The sequence below is a fragment of the Sturnira hondurensis genome, unplaced genomic scaffold (assembly GCF_014824575.4).
Source record: "Sturnira hondurensis isolate 20B ecotype Veracruz unplaced genomic scaffold, ASM1482457v3 Scaffold0022910, whole genome shotgun sequence".
NCBI classification, from domain to species: domain Eukaryota; kingdom Metazoa; phylum Chordata; class Mammalia; order Chiroptera; family Phyllostomidae; genus Sturnira; species Sturnira hondurensis.
In genome coordinates, this window is record NW_028095541.1 from 8821962 (window position 1) to 8844479 (window position 22518).

At 40.3% G+C, this 22518-nt stretch overlaps 1 protein-coding gene across 4 annotated transcripts in view; it reads right to left on the bottom strand.

The window, feature by feature from the left end:
- Positions 1-22518, bottom strand: part of FRY (FRY microtubule binding protein) — a 449099-nt gene that overhangs the window by 313045 nt on the left and 113536 nt on the right. The window contains exon 1 of one of the 4 annotated variants that reach the window (XM_037037292.1): positions 14868-15005. The exons of the other annotated variants lie outside the window; for them this stretch is intronic. Coding sequence (XP_036893187.1) covers positions 14868-14928 — 61 coding nt within the window. The 5' untranslated portion in view covers positions 14929-15005. Of the gene's footprint in view, positions 1-14867; positions 15006-22518 lie in introns of those variants that run through there. 4 annotated transcript variants of the gene reach the window in all.

The window sequence follows — 22518 nt, forward strand, 5'->3', positions numbered from 1 at the left end:
CCCATCTATGCAACCAGAGTGTGGGTTTAAGTTTTCACTCTCACCACCCTTTGGTACAAGTTGGGATGACCTCCTCATCCTTTATAGAATGTGCAGATTCCTTGCTTGGGAATTAGAGTTCACCCATTAGGTGAATGACCTTTCATAAAGTAATAGTCAGATGACAATTTAATTTTATAGTAGCAGAAAATAAAATTTTATTCCTAAATGGAAATTTTATGTCTCCCTTCCTAAACTATAACATGCAACACCGAATTCCACATAAGTACCCAAAAAATGATCAGTCACCACTATCCAATGAAAGAAATTCAAGTAAGTGGGCTTGGATGGAGCCATTAGGAATGCTGAGAACAGGATAATGATATGCAGACATTTAAAAGGAAGACTATGTGATTTTGTATGACTGGATACAGAGATTAAGGAAGTAAAAAAAAAAGTAGATTTCCAGTTTGGACACTGGCTAGAGTATCAGAAAACAGTGATGTGCCATCAATAATAAAGGAGAAAAAAGGTTCTTCTTAACACCTTCTCAAGTAAATTCAAGCCTTCTCTTACCCATTTTCTACCCCAAGCCAAATTCTGAGGAAGCCATGATAAAATTTTGCTTATTTTATTGAATCACAAACATGTCCTCATGTTATGTTGTAGATTCTCCCTCATCCTTCCCACTCTTTCCTAACGCCTCATCCTCTCTGGCTCACTGAACCTGCCTTATGGTTTGAGGATCAACTAGCACTACACTTAAAAATATGGCCTCTTCAGTTATAGAAATATGTTGTATATTATTTCTTTCCCTTTCCATCCTTAGCAGCTCCATCATAGTCTAGGAAGCTTATATCACGATTACTGGAGAAGCCCCTTGGCTGCCTTCAGTTCATTCATTTTACATAGGAAACTAATATTTCTTCAGCATGGTATTAATCACAACATTTTCAATAGCTCTCAATTATCATGGTCAGCCTCAAAAACATGAGCTTGAGGCCCTGCAGCAGTTGCCTCCATCTTGTGCCTAGGTTGTCACCCTGACTGCTTCACTTATGCCTCCCATTTCTGCTGCTCCTTCTCATCTTATCTGTTCATCTAAGCCCCCTAGTGTCATCTCTACCAGGCTAATCTCCACTGGTAAGTCTGTACATTTAACTCATGCTTTTTGGTCCAGCATATCCGACATTACCTAAGGAAGACTCAATAGACAGGTGATAAGTGAAGTGATTACCTACTGGTCACAGAGCTCAGCCTATGGTTGGCCCTGTAACTGGACCATGCATTCTTCTAAAAGTTTCCCCTACAGGTTCCCCAATAAGACTGTAGTCTCCCAGAACTGGTATAGAGTTCTTTTCACAGCTAACACCCAACAAATCTCCCTAACTAACTAAAATGATATCTTACTTAGTTTCTGTACATCTTGAAGTGATTCAAAAGGAAGGAACTCTAAGACTCAATAGCAGAGTCTTCAAAGGAATAGGGGACAGGATTTGCAATGATGAGTCATTAGTTCAATGGTGCTCCAAGCAGCTTCCTGAAAGGTTCCACTTGTTCTGAAAGAGGATACTCAATATCAGGTGATGCAAATAAAAGCCCTGGCACTCCTTTGTCTTACCACCTATTCTCTCAATGCAAATCCAATTTACAGAGGAATGCATGACCTCCATGAGATACTGTATCCAAGCATTGTGCCATAGAACTGGAGATTGGAACATAAACCAAGAAAGTCCAATTGGATATGACTCTTTATTATCTTTCATTTTCTACAGGATTTCTCCCATTTCTAAAATACGACAATAATCAGGTTGATGCAACACATACTTGTAAGACCAGATCCATAACTGTAAGACTATGGGCCCTAAAAAAATCATAATTCTAGTGAGAGAATGTTCCTAAGAGTGACCTCTGGCCCACAAAGCCACCATTTTTCTTTTCTTTTCTTTTCTATTCTTGAAAGAGAGAGAGAGAGAAAGGAAGAAAGGGGGGAAAAGGCAAAAAGAGGGAGAGAAACATTGATCTGATAGAGAAATATCAATTGGTTGCCTTTCATTTACAACCTGACTGGGGATTGAACCTCCAACCTGGGTATGTGCCCTGACCAAGAATTGAACCCACAACTTTCAGTCTATGGGATGATGTTCAATGAACTGAGCCAACTGGTCAGGGCATGCAAAGTCACCTTTTGAAGCAGATAGGTGACATCCAGAAACCAGAATGTCTATTGAACAGATCTTCCATTTAAAATGTCAACAAGTGCTGGAGAGATTGTGGGGAAAAGGGGGCCCTAGTTCACTGCTAGTGGGATTGCATACTGGTACAACCACTATGGAAAACAGTATGGAATTTTTGAAGAAAACTAAAAATGAACATGCCTTTTGACCCAGCAATTCCACTATTAGGAGTATATCCTAAGAACCCTGAAACACCAATCCAAAGGAACCTATGCACCCCAATGTTCATAGCAGCACAATTTATGATAGCCAAGAGTTGGAAGCAACCTAGATGCCCATCGGTCAATGACTGGATCAAAAAGCTATGGTACATTTACACAATGGAATTCTATGCTGCAGAAAGGAAGAAGGAACTCCTACCCTTTGCAACATCATGGATGGAACTGAAAGCATTATGGTGAGCGAAATAAGCCAGGTGGTGAAAGACAAATACCATATGATCTCACCTTTAACAGGAATCTAAACAACAAAACAAACAAGCAAGCAAAATGTAACCAAAGACACTGAAATACAGAATGTGCTGACAGGGTCCAGAGGGTAGAGGGGAGAGAATCATAGGGGAAAATAAGATGGACTTACATGAACAAGTATAAAGGGCATGTGGATAATAACTAAGGTGGGGGACGGAAATGGGAGGGAGGTGGGGAGCACTGGGGGGGAGAAGGGCTGGGAATATAAGACAGAAAACTGTACTTGAAAAAGAATTAAATAAAAATAAAAATAAAAATAAATAAAATGTCCAAGTACCAATTCACTGCTCTCATAAAACAATGTTATCCTCCTGAACTTTGAAGCCAGACATGTTGTGAATACAAAAGTCTGTGTGCATAGCATTTGTCAGCTAGAATGGTCCTGGCCAGCCGAGCCCTGTGCCAGAGCTGAGAGTGATTCCAGGGGAGGCGCCCATCACTGTGGTACCAAACAGATCAGCTGGGCAGATGGAGATGCAGTGAAAGTTAATGGGTAAGTGTCCTTGAACTAGATGTACTTCTAAGTTTTAGTAACCCCTCTTTATCCTACAACTAATTCACAATATACCCCAGCCTTTCATCAGAATAGTTCTCAAAATAAACACAGGACATGGCACCTTTTTGCAAATCAGGTATGGGGTGACAATATAGCTGAGAACCATGAAATAACTGATCCCTGCTAGTCAAAACTGAGCCACAAAATCCATAGTAGTTTAAACATCTGAACATTACCATTAGAAAAAATCATGACTCTCTGTCAGCACTTGCTTGCTCTCAGTCTACACATATTTAAGACCAATTGTCTAGTATCTGAGTTAATAATAACCTGGAAGAAGAAAATTACAAGGGAAAGGTGCAGCTTCTCTGGGAAGAAACACTAATAGCAAAGGAACAAAAAAAATATCATCACTCTAAAAAGCCATCAGACCTTAAAAATGCAGTTTTGCCTGAAGCCATTAGTACAGGGCCAGAGAACGTGACATTCTCACAGGCTGGGGGCATCAATGACAGTCCAGCGTGCAGTCACAAGTAACATTCAGGAGATGACCCTGAATCCCATGGAAAGGTAAAATAAGTCTGAAGTATAGACCTGTATTTGAGAAGGTAGAAAGAAGACCAACAGAAATTTCCAGGTTTCCTTTCAAAAGGACAAAATTGAAAAAAGTTTTGGTGTTGAAAGGGGGAAACACCATCTTTAAGAAGTTAGGTCTAAGAATTAAATCTATTTGTGCACATACTGGAAACTAATACAAAATAACACTGTATGTAAACTGTAATTGAAAAATAAATTTAAAAACAAATTTATTTGTGCACAGGTCTGATTTATAACAGAAACTTACTATTTTTATTGACTTTATTGGGGTGACATTGGTTAATAAAATGATACAGGTTTCAGGTGTACACAGAATAAATAATCAGAAATCATTTGCATTTCTATACACCAGTAATGAGCTATCAGAAAGGGAAACTAAGAACACAATCCCATTTACGACTTCACAAAGCAAATACCTAGAAAAATAACCAACTACTGGTTTAGGAATGGCCATAAGCAGGCCCTGTTTTCCAGTTCTGCACTGAAGGCGATCACTGTTGGAATTGACTCCTTGCCACCAGAGGGCTTTGCCCCATTGGGCAAGCAAGTCTGCCCACACTTCAGGTCCAGTTCAGTGTCCGTTCGTCCACCCGACTGGGTCTCACTCTGTTGACAATGTAACCCTGCTGCTCTAGCTGCTCAGCCTCCTCCTCATGTGGGGCCTCTGGAGTTAGGCTCCCTTATGATGCAAGAGTCCTGGCCATCGGTGTTTCATCTCCCCTACCTAAATACATATTGAAGCCGTGATTTAATTTGTTGGATTAAAAACTTCTCCCAGTTTAATTTCTTGTATGTGAAACTTTAAGGTCCAACTCCAACTCTCCAACTGACCTTATTCTGTCTCCTTTTCTTCTCCATCTTACCTATTTCCACACAACAGCCCAATGTCCCTAGAAAGTCACTCACACCTGTGGGTTGGTGGGGAGCTGAGGGAGGTCAATAAGGAGGCACCACTTTCAGATATTAATTGGGTCTCAATCTTTTTGATATTCGCTCTTTCTTTACATTTTAACCTTCAGTGAAACATGTTCTAACTTTTCCTCATCACCTTCTTTTGCCTTATGTGGGTTTTGTTGATATTATTATTTTTATTCCAAATTCTTTTCCTATTTGGTTCTGCTCGATGGTGTTGGGAGGTGTTTCTCTCTTTCACTGGGTCTCTATGTCTTGCATCAACCAGGGTCCATTCCTTAATCTGGAAGAAGTCTACTTTAAGCTCTTGTGGGCCTTTTCTCACCTCTTCTATTGAAGAGATCTATAGATCTATTTCTGACTTCAAATAGATCTATTTCTGACTTCAAAGGATGACATTCTGAACAGGACTATTTCTTTCCCAATTTCATTAACAAATACCTGAGTTTTTAGGCTAGCTGCTGTTAGCTGTCTAAACTGTTCAGAATGATTTCCCTAAATTACCAACATTACTAGGGATTGCTGACCTCCTAATGGCAACACAGAAAGAAACACTCACAGCTCACAGTCCAGCTACATTTTTATTATGACACTGAAAGAAAAGGAAATACTATAATGAGTTTCCTCATGTGAGTGCCCCAAGAGGCCATGGTGGTGATAGGTGTTACAAGAAAGCAATTGGTTTTCTCAGTCAGATTTTCAGAGACATTAATACCATCGCTCATTCATTCACTCATTCATTTCAACCAATATTTGTTCAATGAGTCCCTGGGTCTCAGGCACTGTTTTAGGCACTGAGAAGATAGGTGTGAACAGAATAGATGGTTCTTGCCCTTGTGGAGTTTACAGATTACTGAGGCAGGGCTGTATAACCAGCAATTTCATGTGTGTCTTCACACTCACACCCATTTCTAAAAGGGAAAGGGAAAACTACACAGAGAAACCTGCTCATCAGATAAATTTCTTTATCTTCCCAAAGATGCTCAGATGTCCTAATTTGGAACTGTCATGGAAACGAATGGAAGCTGTGTGCTTTTGGTGTCTGAGAAAACCCAGGCACACCTGGCTCAGGCAGGCTCTGCTTTTCTAACCCATCCCTTTGGCTTGTTCATATCTGTCACTTTCATTTGGAAATGAGAATTTTAACCAGCCTGTAATGGGCATAAATCAAAGTGCCCACCAGACACCCTGCTTCCCCGCCTCCTTCACCAAGTACACAACTCAGAGAAAAGGAAAATCGCTGCTGGCTTTTCTCCAGCTTACAATGACAAACGGATATGGAGCCAGATTTTCAAAACACTCAATCCTCTTTCTGATGTTTCCATTACTGAACTCAGACTTAAAGCACTTGAAATAAAAAAATAGCTTCCTTTTTTTTGAAGTGTCCCTGAGATTCTATGTGATAACTGTTTAAAGTAGGGACTCTTTTCAGAAAGGCTGATCTATTTAAACAACTTTACTTTCTAGAGATAGATGTAACCATATCTTTCAACATGTGAGTTAATTTATTAGATTTTTTGCTCACAGCTGGATATTGGTTGTTCTTTCTGCCAGTCCTCAGTGCCTCAGTCATTCTGTAGGTTCCAAAGGCAAACCTCTTTAGCAACCAAGACCTTTCTCTAGGAACTTCCCCCACCCCCACCATCGTCCCTTTTTCCCCCTAAGTCCTAGTTTACAGGAACATTTCATAAAGCATAACAAGCCAAGGATGACACAGTTACCATGAGAATATGTCAGAGGGTGTATAGAAAAACAATAAATTGTCCCCTAATGCATTTATGAGGGTGCTTGAGAAAAGGCATTTTAAAAGGTACTGCAAATAATCAAAATGACCAGAGACTCTGAAGTCATGCAAAGTAAATTAGGATGAAAAGAAAGAAACCTCCAAGCATGATAGAAAGAATTCTTTTCCTCTCAAAAGAATTATTAAGAAATGAATAATGTTGGAACAGGAAGAAACAATTATTTGGAGCAATGTAAAACCATTTCTTAACAAAAAGATGGATGATTCCTAAACAATTCTATATATTTCAAAGTGGGTCAAGAAAAGACAAAGGGTAAAAAATACTCCCAAATGATTTTTGCCTTGGAAAAAAATATTCAATGATATGTTTAGTTCTGCTTAAATAATTTCTATAAAATGTTGATAATATGAAGTGTTCCTTGCATTTTTATTTTTTAATTATTATTTTATAAAATCTTCACCTGAGGACATGCTTACTGATTCTAGATAGAGGAGGAGGGAGGGAGAGAGTGAGAGACAGAAATATTGATGTGAGAGAGAAACAATAATCAGTTGCCTCCCATATGTGCCCCAACTGGGGATCAAACCCACAACCTTTTGGTTTATGGGAAGATGGCCAAGGCTGCTCCTCCCATTTTATTTATTAAATACATTCCAGCTTTCTCTAACATTATTTACTTCTCTTAATCTTATAGTTCTCAAACTGCATTCTTTCAAGATATCTCTAGGATAATTTATATCTTTAATTCTCAAAAATAATCCTAGGAAGACAAACAATTTCTCTTTTACAGATATGACCATGTGTGCTCAGAGACCTTCACCTAGAGTGCTTGACTCAGGATCTAAATTCACGTTTATTTGACAGCACAGTTGGTGAGCTTCCTGTATTATCTTGTCTTTAAAAACAAAACAAAGAAAACAAAGACAAAAACACATTACTTATGTTGAAGACTGAATGAAGTAAGTCTGGTTACCTGGAGCTCTTTCCCTCGCATCAGCTAGTCTGGGGACTCCAAGACAAAATAAAAAATGAATGTGATTGGGGGAGTGAGGCTTTCTATAGATTAATATAGTTAGCTATTTTCTAGAAAGACTCATATAACATTCATCCATGCAGGTCCCTCTTGCTAGGCTGCCTGCCCTCTTGAACTTAATACATCTTTTAACCATGAGAGGGGCTTTAAGAAAGGCTAGAAATACAAAAAAGAGTCAGGAATTGAAGACCCATGAAAATATAAGAAACCTGATTAATGACACACTTTACAAAGTCTAAAAACTGTTCTTTCCTGAATACACTCACAATATAACATTTCACTGGCTGTTATCCTAATAAGAAGCAAGTGAACTTGAAGGCATAGATCACTGTTTACTTCAATCTGGGGCCTCACAAAACTGTTTTTGTCTTTGGTTTCTGAAGACTGAACACCTTGGAGAGAGTGAAGTCATTCAGTAAATAGAAAGTCAGCACCAAGTTACTGCCCTCCTTTCTCTTTCCTCTTCCTCTGCTTTTTAGCATTTTTGTCTCAGCGAAATGACAGTAACACTTCAATGACTTCCTTGAAAAATATCTGTCATCTCCTAAGATGCCATTACATGGACTTCCCCATGAATTTCAAACTAGGTACTGTAACCGGAGTCTGACAGAATGTATGCCAAGATCTGTGAGAAGATAAGGTTACATTGACATTTCAAGGTCCTTTTGTCACCAAAAGGAGATTGAATAATCTGCCAGAGGCAGGATATTCCTGAATTTCAACTTCCTTCTTCCCAACAGAATTGACAAACTGTTCTCATTCCTGCACCTGCACTGGCCAGTCTCTCTTCTTTCTTTTCTCCTTTTTATTTTCTCCCTCTTCTGTCTTATTTTATGCAGCAACATCTCATGAATTTGAAATCCATTAATTCTAAAGTTGTGATAAGTTGGACAAGGCCTTGGAATTTTTTTACGTTAACTTTGAAAAAGGTTTTCTGACATACCACGTGCATCAGCAGTGCTCAGAATCATTGCACATGGGATTCACCTGGAAGGCTGCGTCCTGCCTGATTCAGTGGGTCTGGCGTGGGGCTCGGTAATTTGCACTTCTAGCCAGTCCCCAGGTTCTGGTGGTGCTGCTAGCCCTGGACCATACTCTGACACCTCTAATGTAAATAAACAGAAAAGCAAAGGGGACCAGTTAATCCAGTTGGTAAAATTATTTTACCTACAGTAAAAATAAAAGGGTTTATTAACCCAAGTAAGCTAATGTCTTACAGGCAAAACATAGAGCATTGAGCAGGGAGTAAAATGTCCAAGTCCTAATGTGGTTCTGTGTGACCATGGGGGAAAACTTGCACCCACTGGTCTTTAGTTTACTTACCTGTTATTGCTTCTTATTTTAATTTTTAACCTTCCCCTGAGGACATTATTTTTCATTGTTTTTAGAGAGAGAGGAAGAGAGAGAGGAAGGAAAAGAGAGAAACATCAATGCAAAAGAGAAACATCGACTGGCTGCCTCCTGTACACGCCCAGAGTGGGGATCGTAGGTGCTGGGACCACCACCCTAAGTATGTGTCCTGACTGGAAATTGAACCTGCAACTCTTTGTTTACATGATGACACTCCACCTGAGCCACATCGCCAGGGTCTTACCTGTTACTCTTAAAGAGGCTAAGCCAGGTTGTCCTTTCTAGTTCTAGTAGTCTGTGACTGTATAAAAATATACACTGACAATGCATAAAAAATCACTGATTGAAAATTTCCACAATTCAAATAGTAACACCTGCCTTCCCTTGCAGTACTGTGCATTAGTGAGATTCTATTGTTTATCCTCTGCATAGAGGAAAGCTTCGCAACTAATCCAGACCCTTCCAGTTATACCTCCACTTCTCCTCTAGCTCCACTCACCTTTGTGAGACTGACAACGACCAACAGTTCAGGTGGACACAAGGGGAAGCCTATCTTTATTCCTCACTGTAAACTCAAGATACATGTTAACATATTTTTGAAAGGCTATCTTTCACAAAATCCTGTACTAGGCCTAGTGAAGGGCAGAGGCTTCATCTCTGTTCTGGGCCATTGATTAGTCAGATAGTAAGGAATACCTGGCTTTTGACCCAGGTTTTAAAGGACAAGTAGGATTCTGATAGGGGCAGATGGCAAAGGGGCCACCTAGGCTAAGGGAACAGCATGCAGGCACATGAAGGCATCTGTTAGGAGTCTCTCCTTGTCCCAGCCTCTCCTCACCCTCTCATCACACATCCCTATCTTAGCACATGTTCAAACTTTGTCTTCATCAAGGAACTGCAAAGTCCTCAAGAACAGGACTACATTTTGTCTTTACCTCAAGCACTGAACAATGTGGCTGGCATAATTAATTAAACAATTGTTCTTACTTAATATTTATTGAACCGAAACTATCTGATTCCACCATACAGTTTTTATGTGAGTAAAATAATTGAATAGGTATGTATGAAAAACAAAGTCTTAAGTCCTATAAAGAGATAGGTTTTTAATTTTTATCATGAGAATTAAAGTGTCGAATGGCCAGTCAATGTGTTTGGGCTTTATTTGGAGGACAATTGGGAGTTAGCAGGTTTCTAAAAAGACATGTTGCTCTGATATTGTTCTGTAGGAAGGGCTAAAAAATAGGCTGATTGAGGGACAATATAAGCTAAAGACCACTGCACCTACCATGAGAAAAATAATGAAAGGCAGGAACCTGGATGGGGCCTATCAGAACAAAAAGGAAGACCCTGTCTTACACGATGGATCTGATCCTGTCACACATGTGAGACATGTGAGATATTTCCTGGTGAGATGTTATAATGGTTAAGATGTTTAAGAAGCTTTTTCAAAATCCTGACTCTGGAAGCTTTCTCAGAATTCCCAACCTGTGGCAGAAGGTTGGTCGGGGTTCTTGTGGCTGAGCACTGAAACTGCGGGCTGTGAATCCCTGGGAGTGAGGAATGGCTCTTCACCTCCCAGGTGAGGACAGTAATGAGCTGGGCCATGCAGCAGAGATGTCCATGTTCATCAAGTTTCCAAAACACTAAAGCTCCTATCTGTTTACAAGCAACAGTGGGGATGGAAGAACAAGTTAAATGTCACCATAAGGAAGCAAAAGACATAATCCAGAATCAGGTCAATTCTACAAGAAAACATCATCAATTTCTTCAAGTCAGTGGGGAGATAAATATGGGTAGAATGATGAAGAGGCATAGGAGACAGAACTACCAAATACAGCATATGGACCTTGTTTAAATCTTTATTTGACAAACCACCTAGTAAAAGATATGTTTTAAAAAAGACAATCAAAGCTATGTGAATATTCACTGGATATTAAGTGATACCAAAGAATTATGGTCAATTTTGTTAAGTATAACAGTATTGTGGGTAGGCAAGAGAATATCCACATTTTCCAGAATGCATCCTAATTATATAGAGTCCAATGAAATTATGTCTATATTTGATCCAAAATACTTAAAGAGAAAAAATGGTAGTAATGAAGTAAATGACTAAATCTTTATAATGCTGAATCTGAGTAATGGCACTATATTGTACACTGTACTATGCTTTTTCCTTTTGTGTTTGTTTAAAAATTCATAATAAAGCATCATCTTAAAAAGATAAGGCTGGCTTGCAAAAGTTTCCTATGTTTCATGATGGCAACAATGAAGGAATGCTATCATAGAACTTCAATTACAGAAAATGTTATTATATAAAAGAAATTGAATACGATCTGTAATCCAGGGTTGATCACATAGGTTTGAATGTCCACTAAGATTTCGAGCCCAACTGCATACTTCCACATTTACTAAATGTGTTGAACTGGATGGTGTGGCTCGTGGAGCATTTACACCTACAACACACAGCAAGGGCAAATGCAGGTGGCTGTCACTTAAATAGGCACCCTTTGTCATTCTTGTGTTATAATACAGTTTCAGTCCTTTCAGAAATAACTGTGTCTGAAAAGACTATGAGTGAGATTGGTCAGCCAATTCACAAAGTAACAAATTTCCATTGAGGCTGCAGTGTAGACAAGGTCTTTTGCCAAGTTCTGTGGAAAATACAAAGATAAATTTCAAAAGACAATATGAAAGATTTTTAGAATTTAGTATATTCAGTCCCTAGATACCACAAGGGGATGTCAGGTTGAAGAGCCAATGAAAGAGCAATTGGATTTAGAACAGCATTCATTGGTTCATTTATTCAGTCATCAAATATTTACTGAAGGTCTACTCTACTGCAAGTACTGTGCTAACTGCTTGGGGACAAAACAGGCATGCCCTGTCCTCACACATCAATATTACACAGGGGAGACAGGCATTACATAACAAACACACCCAGAAATATAATGACAAAACAGGAAGTGCTACAAAAGTTGCTGCAAGAGAGACACAGGGAGACATATCTGAGATTGTGGGGTCAGGGCAGGACTGGCTAAGACCTAGAAATGACTGATGATAGACATGGATAGAGAAGGCATCAAGGAAGAAGAGAATGGGATTGTGAGAACTATATCCATGGGGAAAAGGTCGCTTCATAGTGGCTCACTCTCTCACGTCCTTCTGGTTTCATTAGAAGCTCCTTGGGCAACCACAGCTTGGCACTTCCCTCTGCTAGAGCCTCTATCCTCTTACCCAGCTTCCCCTCCTGCAGAGTGCTAGCTGCCCCTTGATGTAATAATAACATGTTCATATACATTCTCTGTTTGTCTGTTCTGCTACAGTTAAGTTGACAAGGACTAGAAATTTGTTTTGTTCCTCTTGCACCCCCACTTTCTATCTTAATACCCATACTCAATAATACTTGTTGCAATAAGGAGTAAGGAAGCATTAAGACATAAAGTTGTGAATTGTCTCTGGCTTAGAAACCCTACATTCAACTCAAGACTGACATCAAATCTATTGAGAGAACTATTTCTGCAACCAAGCAGGACAGTGACAAATAAAGCACCAACATGCCCAGGAGTAGAATATTATATCAAGGATGACAGCGCGTTATTTCAGTAGAGAAATTAACTAACGGTGTGTTGAGAGTGTCTCGCTTATGAAATATTTACAGCAGTTTGTCAAAGTGCAGGTTGTGCGCCATTGCCTGACCATGAAACCACTTTAGGGAATGCTGACCAGTGTGACTGTGATGAAATGGAATAAGAAACCACAGTAGACCAAGCAGCGGAGTGACGGCCCCCTGCATAGTGAGGGCATGCATCCTTTCACAGAACTTGTTTTCTGTCTTTGTGTGTGCAGATGTGGATGTGTGTGTGCTCTGGGTCACCATGCAAAGTATGTCTCCTACTGTGCGCTGTGGTCTACACAGATACGAAGGCTGTGGGAACAGCCATCGTGTGCAGGTTTCATCCAGGCCTTGGGCTCAGGCCTACCCCAATGGAAAACTCAGGTTCCTGACCTATTTATCAGAAGCACCTTTAAGTCAGACATTAGGGCAAAAGAACAAGTTTGAAGAGAAGTTTTTGTAGCTGTTTAGTGGACACATCACACAGAGACCCAAGGTGAAGGCACAGTAATGACAGCGGAAGCTACATGTGTGGGGACTGCCACCAGAGAGCAGTATCAGAGCTGCTCTATTTTGATAAATAAAGGTCAAACAAAGTTTTAGCTGTTCCCCTCCAGGATCACCTTGGAGATACCATGATGAGGGAAGAGACTTGAAGGACAGTCTAGCCCTACATGTATCTTTGTTAATACAATGTAAATCATATCACAAAGTGATATGCATTCACAAAGGCACAATGCATACGACAAAATGCATTGTATTGCAAAAGAGATATATACATATGTGTATAATACATACATATACATATGTATAGTATAAATATCATGTATGTCATACAAGATAGATTTCCAGAGTGTATAGTGAGGAAAGGACTTCCGATGCAGGGTATACAGTAGAAGCTCTATAAGTATTTATTAATAAATTAACTAAATAAGTAAAATCCTTTTATAGTCTGACTAACTTTGCTATCAACATCAAAATATTTATGAAATTCCTGGTTCCTATGTGCTTACTTATTAAGATGCCAGCTCACATAATAGAAAATATTTTAAGCTTTATTAAATTCTTAAATACTTACAGAACTGTACGATGACTATGTAAAATTTCCTCGATACATGACTATCATATGTTATAACTTAAGACAATCATAACTCTACCAATTCACAGAAACATATTAGTTGTTCTTGATCTCTTACACAAGTTAAGTTTATATATTGTGAGGAAAAAAGGCAATGAGTGAAAAGAGAGTCAAGGTACTTACCAGACCATTGGAATGGTCTGTTCAATTGAAACACAGTGATAGGATCATTTCCAAGAGATATCAAACAACAAAAATATGGAGCATTTCACATAGGTCCTATTATAATGTAGCATTTTTCATAATGTATGAAGCCATAAGTTTTATCATTCAACTTGTATGATTGTTATACATTAAAAAAATGTTCCTTAACTCACACTTTACTTCATAAACCACAGAAGTAAATTAATGATTGATAAAGATTTTATTACTAGAAAACATACTACTATTAGATATTTATATATATCTAATAGTTTCATTAGAGAGTATTGACTAGAAAAACTGACAAGTAATTCAGTCTCCCAAATCATTGATACACAAAATGTTTCCCCTCTATTACAGTAAGATGTTGTGCTTTACCATTTACAAATAAACTTTTCCTAACTTCATCAAATAGAAAGTTAAACAGTCAATATCTAAGGTGTATGTAATGCACTCCATGTTATGGATGTTTCCTCGCATTAATTTTTGGAGCCCCAATACAATATTGCCTACAGGGTTATGCTAGAGATAACTAACCAGCTAAAGAAGGTACAGCAAAATGTAATTTGGATCCATTTAATATTGGTTGACATATGGTATGCTGTTTTCAAATTCATAAAGAAAAAAGAAAAACATTTTAGTTTTTAAGTGTTAGAGAAGACTAAGGCAGAAGAGAAGGGAAAACTTTTTGGCTATTTTCAACATTTAAACAAAACAAATAAGGATATTTACATTACTCATTAGAAGAAATCAAGCATAAATCTTCCCTCTGCTATAATATTGAATGTGATGGTATGAACTATTTTCTAAACATATAATAGCTATTACTGACTAGCAGTTTTATAGAACAGACAGTCTTGCTGAATCTTTCAGTAAAACTGCAGTGCCCAGAAAATTCCATTACATTGGAGCTTGTTGTTCCGTACACTCATGTACAAAAAATATCAAATCTTAACCCTAAAATACTGCAATCTCAAACAGAAAACTGTAGGATATTCCTCCTGTCTCTGCACAGCAATTTTATAAATAACAGCTCCCCCCACCTCATCCATTGAAACCTTTGGAAAGGTCCTTCCTACACTCAGCATTTAACAACTACTTCCCCCCTACACACGCACACACATGCATACATGTGCACACTGTTTCACATACCTACCCAGCCCTTTGATGAAGTTGATCACACAGGACTGTCTCCAACACGCCGCTGTAATCTCCATGAGCCTGAAAGGAACCCAAACTAACAGTCTGGAACTGTGTCACAGACTATGTTCCCCAGCCCAAGAAACATAATGACAGGCTCCATGATCCCGTTGCTCCCTGCTACCAGGAGTGTCTTGGCCACAAGACAGGGCTCTTTTATTTTGGGCCCAAGGTATATTTTTAGTCAGGTGCTGAAGACCTACAGTAGAAGACAAACTAAAATGGGCCTTCCGTCCAGGGTGGACTGTTCACACCAATGGGACAATTTTTAGCTGCACAGTAAGACAGTGACCTACAACACACAGAGTGCCCGTGTGTCTATATTTATCCACAAGAACATGTGAGGCTGACAGATGAGTGAAGCTGCTCCAAGCCCTCCCAGCCTGAGCCAGACCCACACAGCTTGTCACACACAGTCCATGCATACTGGGCACACACGTGCAACCCACAGATCTAACCCCTGGCTGCTGTGCTTTTGTGACCCAGGAAGTAGAAGAGCAGATATTATAAGCTGGGAGATAAAACACTGCTCTGGGGATGAGGAGCTCTTGAACACTACAAAAAACTTGAAATAGTTTCAAACTTGCAGACCGAACCAGCAGCCGAGAGTCCCCCAACCTAAATCCAAGAGTCAGTGAAAAGCCTACGCCCTTACGGAAAATCAGATGCTGAACATCTGCTGACATACAATACTAGTAAAGGGATATGATTGCATTTGAGTGTACAGTTACGCTCTTTTAAAAGACGCAACCTAAACTGACTTGCTAAAAACTGAAAAAGGAGACAATTTTGGCAAATGTCACATGTTCCACTTTCAAAAGAAAACAAAGTTAGGCTAGTGTGGAGATTGAGAAGGAAAATGTAGAGCTACCTAAAAGCAAACTACAAGTGTGGCAAATTCACCTTTCAATGGGCATTGCCTCTGACAGAGGATTTTATGAGGATCAATGAAAATACATTTCTTCACTAATGCAGCTGTGAAGAGCACAGAGGCCAAGCAGCTTTCTATTCCTGATTCACTCAGGGTGATTGGGGGTTCTCTTTAGTGATCTAGGTTGGAATTACAAAACAACATGATCTGGAAAATTGACTGGAGAACTAACATTTCAAAGGAAGGAGAAAAATGTCCAAATGGACTAAATGAGAACTTAAAGTGATCTGGGGTAGCCTAAGTGCCAGCAAAGACATCCCATGGTACCACCATGTCTCACACATTCAGGGCTTATGACACCTTTTATAGAGGGTTGATCTATAAAGGGCTGGGTAGGTATGTGAAACAGTGTGCACATGTATGCATGTGTGTGCGTGTGTAGGGGGGAAGTAGTTGTTAAATGCTGAGTGTAGGAAGGATCTTTCCAAAGGTTTCAATGGATGAGGTGGGGGGAGCTGTTATTTATAAAATTGCTGTGCAGANAAAAATGTCCAAATGGACTAAATGAGAACTTAAAGTGATCTGGGGTAGCCTAAATGCCAGCAAAGACATCCCATGGTACCACCATGTCTCACACATTCAGGGCTTATGACACCTTTTATAGAGGGTTGATCTGAGGTACATATGTGCCATTTCATTTATGTCTTACCAAAATTGGTCAAAATAATTACAATAGTGTACCTGTGGAGTTATCTGTATCTTGAGCAATAAGGCTTATTTTTTATTCTCCTTCTTCTATAATCAAAATTGGAACTGAGACTCGACTGAAAATTTGCACTTTGTTAGCTTCAAGTCTCTAGTGCTATTATTAGACCAACTTTCAATGAAATGACTGTCCTCCCTTAAAGAGAACATTACTTAAAACAGCCTCATAAAAATATTTAACAAGGGTTTGTCATTGTATCTTTTCACTGTTTACAGATACCAGTTACCAAACAACATTTTAGGAAAGTGCAAGAAAGAAAAAGTAGGAAAAAGAACCAACACTGGTGGGCATTGAAGTTGATCAGGGCACCCTGTTTGTGACTTTTCCTGTATTATTTCATTCAGTCCTCACAGCAACCTTTAAGGTAGGCATTGCCATCTCCATTTCAGAGTGGATGGCAAGGAATAAAAATAGGATCACCCAAAGTCGTTCAAATACAGGCTTGTCAGACTTCAGAGTCACTACATTTATAATTTTTATTGAGTACTTCCCTTAATATGAATTGGGACTTCTAAACAATGGTTACCACATAGTACTTGTCTTACTATACATTTAAGAAAAGCCCCCAAATTATCCGCTTCTTTATGCAGACACTGCACACATCCAGAACCCACCCGAATTTCAGAGCTTGCAGGCTCCTCCGACGGCCTCCCAGCTCTGCTGTCCTTGTGTGGCAGCCTGGCCCTCATTGGTGTGGGAAGTATCCTAAGGGAATTAATCTCACTGTGCTCACCTTTGGATCCCGAGGGCTTAGGAAAAGTTGAATTAATGAATAACAAAAGGTGTGTTTATAATAAAAAAAAAAACATGCCATGGAGTCCATTGATTAAAACTCAGTCTTTGTTACTGAGTCCTCACCTCACTTCACCCAGGCCTACCCCTCCTAAGGTAGACATCATTCTAACAACCCTAATTTCCCCTCAGTTCATGTTCGACTAAAAGCAACAAATTGGGGGGTAAAGGCCCCTAAATACAGGCACACTGATGGTGAGTAAGTGCATGTTGTTAGCGGATGGTTGAAAGCAACAAACAGCAGGCATACAAGTCATGAAGGACAGCAGCCTTGGGATATTTAAGTATAAAAAGAAAGAGCCGTAACATTTCAAGAGCACCAGTGATACCCATATATTATGGAATCATTAATAATTAATATATTTTTGGATGGCCTGAATTCCTAAGTTATGGTAGCATCTTATACCACAGACACATATTGTGAGCAGTAAAGTGCAATTTAGAAAGAATTCTATGTGAAATTATTAAATTGCAGTGATTTGACACTTCAAGGGTTAAGCTTCATGGTCAGGAGAGATTTACTCAGACATCATTTGTTCCCTGATGATGCTAAATAAATGTCATGCATTTTAAACTATATCAGTATAATCTTGATTTAATAAATAAAATTAACTGGATTGTTAGTGTGTTTAATTGAGAGTTCCACAATAACTCTCCAATATCAATTGAATAATGACTTTAACATGGATGCTTTCTAGTATTTTTAACAATTCATTTAATTAAAATTTCATTAAAATTTTCTTTCTGCTTCTGGGTGGCCTGGTGGGATGATTTGCAAATATTTTTAAGTGCAAATAAAAGTCCAAATATGATGCTTCTACCTGAATAAGCTTAGAAGTTGCAAGACAGTTCTTGAGTGCGTTTAGTTTACGCCAGTGCCTCAGGAAAGACTGTTCCTAGGCTACTGGCCAAATGACAGCTGTGTTATTAGGATGAAGATTAGTCATGTAACCACTCATTAAATGTAGCCTCTAGATTCTACGGACCTTCCTTGATGTTTAGTCAACTCAATTATATTATGAAAACAGAAAATATTCTTTAGATACTAACTCAAGACATTTTTCTCTAGCTTGAAAAAATATCAGCATTTAAAATGATCTATATTTTAAAATGATCATATGATCTATATAATTTAAAACATTAGAGTGACAAAAAACTCAAGCTACTGATGACTCTTCTTTTTTCATCATTGGTATTAACAGTCCAACATTTCTCATTGAGGCTTTAGAACCAGTTTGTGGTACATTTAATGAAATAGTTCAGTAATGAAATGGTTACATTTATTTGCACAATCACATGAACATTAGGCTTTCTAGAAATGGAGTAAACACAAGTGTTAAAATATTATCACAGAAATATGGCAGTTATCTTTTTACTATTTTTCTGTGACTTAACATAGTACAGAATATATTCATTCACTGGTATTAACAAATCTTTCAGAGGAAAAAAACCCTCTGAGGTTGCCTTTAGGCAGGAATCAAATTAGGTACAATACAAGCAAACATTCCCTTCAGTTTTGCCTCTTCCCTGTGGAGACAAAGGCAGAGAACCCATAAAATACAATGTACTATTGAGCCTGGAAGTAATGGCTATCACGCAGGCCTCTAGTTGCAGTGGCATTTGCCAAGAATGTCATTACCTGAAGACACATGCAGCAAAGAAATGTGATGGACCTGCAGATGTTTACTAGGAAGGCCTCTAGGAAAACACCAGTTTGCTTGGCACAGGGTGCCTCTGGGACCAAGCCAAGGTTAAGGCAGGTTTTAGCAACAGGTGTGAGATGCTTGTGAGTACAGACTGTCTGAATTTACAGAGGCTCACTTTAAACCTCCGATATCAGCCATTCTCTTATAAATTACTAGGTACACCTAAGCCCAGTCTTAGAGAGGGTAAGAGAAGAGATCCGATGTTAGTAAGAAGGGAAAGCACTTACATATGTTAGAAACACTCTAACTGCTTTATCTCCAAAAAGTTTCCTCTGACGATTGTCACTGAACAGTTTATAATAATCCCCTTTTCTGCAACTATAGTATAACCCCTAGCTGGATCTTTTCCTAGCCTACAGGTTTTTAATTATGTTATTTTGCAGAACATCAATCCTGTTTCTTGAATTTAATTCACTTATTTTGGTGGAAGAGGCCTGACAAAAGCCCAGAATTTACCCAAAGCTGGAGAGCTCCATAAAAGTACAGATTGCAGGGCCTCAAGGAGACCTACAAAATCGAACCTCTGAGGAGGCTAGAATCTGCCATTTCTGTACAGACGCCTTAAGTGATTCCAACATGCAGCCAGGTTTGGAGAGCACTGGCAGAGCCTCTGGGAATATTTAATCATAAGTGATAATTGAGTATCCTGCAAACTATCTCCCCAGACAGGAGACTGCAGAGGAGTTAAAAATAGTTACCATCATGAACAGAGCTATCAAGCTGGTAACTTCACGCCTACAATTCAAAAGATAAAAAAGAATCAGGAAGTAAATTTGAAAGTCTTGGGGATCACTTATGCTGTCCTTAATTTGTTTCTTACCTTAAATCAGCCTCTCAGGTTCCTTTTCTCTGTCCCTAATAGATGCCACAAAATCCATGCTTTTTAGACAGACTAATGCAGGTCTTCACTCCAAGTCTAACGTTTTTTTATATACACGAGGGGCGACTCCCCTCCTCCCATACTGGACTTATCTTCTGGAGGGCAGGCCCTTTGTAGTATGGGCTGCCCCCCCTAGGTGAGTGTTCTAAGAATCCATCTGTATCAGTGTACTAGCTGGCATCGTTGTAAGAGGCTGTTTTTGGCTTCAGTGAATTTTTTTCAAGACTCTTTCAATGTGTTTGCCCATTTCATGATGGGTGATTTAAGTGCACCTGCTCACAACGCACTGAATGTTCAGCAGTTTTTGAACAAAAACCCCCCCAAAAACTGTACCCCATGTCCCACCCTCCCTACTCACCCAGTCTCACCCTGAGCAACATTTTGTTTGTTTGTTTCCTGGGATGAAAAGCATTCTCAAAGGGAAACATTTTGCTGATGTGGAAAAGGTGAAACAAAAAAATGGCAGAGGCACTAAAAGGCATCAAAATCAATGAGTTCAAAAACTGTTATGAATCGGAGATTAAAAATGGTGGCGGAGTAGGAGGGAGCAACTCCAGTTCTCGTACACCTGGGAGAAAATCCTGGCAGATTTACAGAAGAACAGCACAATCAACCAACAATTCCCCAGCATTTATGAAAATAAGAGACCAGAGATAGTGACGAACCAGACAGACAGCTAAAGGTCGTTGGGGTCTCAGGGACGTGAGTAAGGACGGAGGCGGCCAGGCCGGTGGTAGCCATTAGCCGGCGTGTAAAGACCTCGGAGCCCCGGCTGCCGCAGTGGTCGGAGCCCAGAGGCTTCCTTCCATCTGTGCCCAGTGACAGGGGCGTCTGCCACGGAGAACTCATCGGGAGCCCGGCAACCCTGAGTAAAGTCAAGGGCAGCGGCAGCTGTGGCGGCGGCGGTGGGAGGACAGCCATTGGCCGGTGCATAAAGACCTTGGAGCCTTGGCTGCCTCAGCGGTCGGGGCCCAGAGGCTTCTGCCTGTGCCCAGCGACACGGGTGTCTGACACAGAGGACTCATCAGGACCTGTGCACCTGTGAGTAAAGACAAAAGCGACAGCGGCAGGGCCTGCTGCCCTTGGGAGCCAGGCACCCCAGAGTAAAGTCAAAAGCTGCAGCAGCAGGACCAGCAGCCATTGGCCGGTGCATAAAGACCTCGGAGCTGCTGCTGCCTCAGCTTCCAGGGCCCAGAGGCTTCTGTCTACGGCCAGCATCGGGGCGTCTGTCACAGAGGACTCAGTGGGAGCCCAGCAACTGTGAGTAAAGACAAAAGCAGCAGTGGTAGGACCGGCTGCCCTCAGCCAGCCCAAAACCCCTCAGAGCCACCGCTGCCACTGTGTTAGGGGTGTAGAGGCTTCCATCTGTGGCCAGTGCCACAGAGGATTCACAGGGAGCCCAGCACCCAGTGGAGCATTGGGCTGGCTGCGGAGTCCTTGGAAGAGCTGGCTCCCTCCCTCACCATCTAGGCGGGGCTGGGTGGCAGAAACCTGTCTGCCTAGGTGTGCAGGGAGGGTGGCAAGGACAGGGGGCCATGTTCAGTTGCAATCTCTGTGGTCGCCAGTCCACCAGCCTGCCAGCCCAGGAAATTTGAGAGGAGCATTGTCCTAACCAGTCAGGTTGGGGATTGGGCTGGGCTGAGAGGCACGCTTTCTGGAGAAGTTTTTACTGGAAAGTGGACTGAGGTGTTCTCCTGTGAAGGCAGCTTGACTTGCTTCTCACCCAGCCACAGGACTGGGAAGGACCAGTACCAGATCTCGTGGGACCAAGGCGGCCTGTCAGGTGGGCGGGCGCCCACACCCCAGTCTGGTAGCCTGGCTGGCGGGCGGGTGTGCGCCTGGGCCTACAACCCAGCCCACAGAGCAGTCCCGCTGAAACTAGAAAAACCGGATTGGACAGTTTGAAACCAACAAGGAAGGAGGGTTTTTTTTTGTTTTTTGTTTTTGTTTTTTAACTTTTATTTTTAAACTTTTTCCAGTAATCGTACATATTTTTTAATTTTATTGTTACTGTATCTTTCAGTACTCTGTTCCTCTCCTTTCTTTTTCCTGTTTTAGTCCTTCTTCCTTTCACCCCAAATTTATTGCTTTTTCCTCACTTCTCTTGCCCTTTTTTTGTGTGTTTGTTTGTTTGTTTGTTTGTTGCTTTCTATACCACTGTAAATACTTCACAACACATCTCTTGGGTCTTAGCCCACTTTACAGGTTCCTGAATTCTATTACTGTAGTGATTAACTCTACTTGCTCACACACTACCTCTATTTACTATTCTTTACTCTCACCTTACCTCAAAATCTGACCACCCGCAACCTCACTGCTTTCTAGATACAACTCACAAGCCTTCCCTCCCCAACAAGAGACTTATCTTTGGTCTATCCTTTCCTAGAGGTGGCAAATTGGGTTGAAGATTACAGTTAACACTATATAGAGCCTAAAGATCTTCTATCTCTTCTCTACCAGCTGTGACTGTAAATATCATAAAGTACTCTCCTGCTGTCATAAACCATTTTGCTTCCCCCTCCAGCTGATCACACACACACAAAGAAAGGAGTAGGTGGAAGCAGAGAACATCAAGATACCTGCAGGAGACTG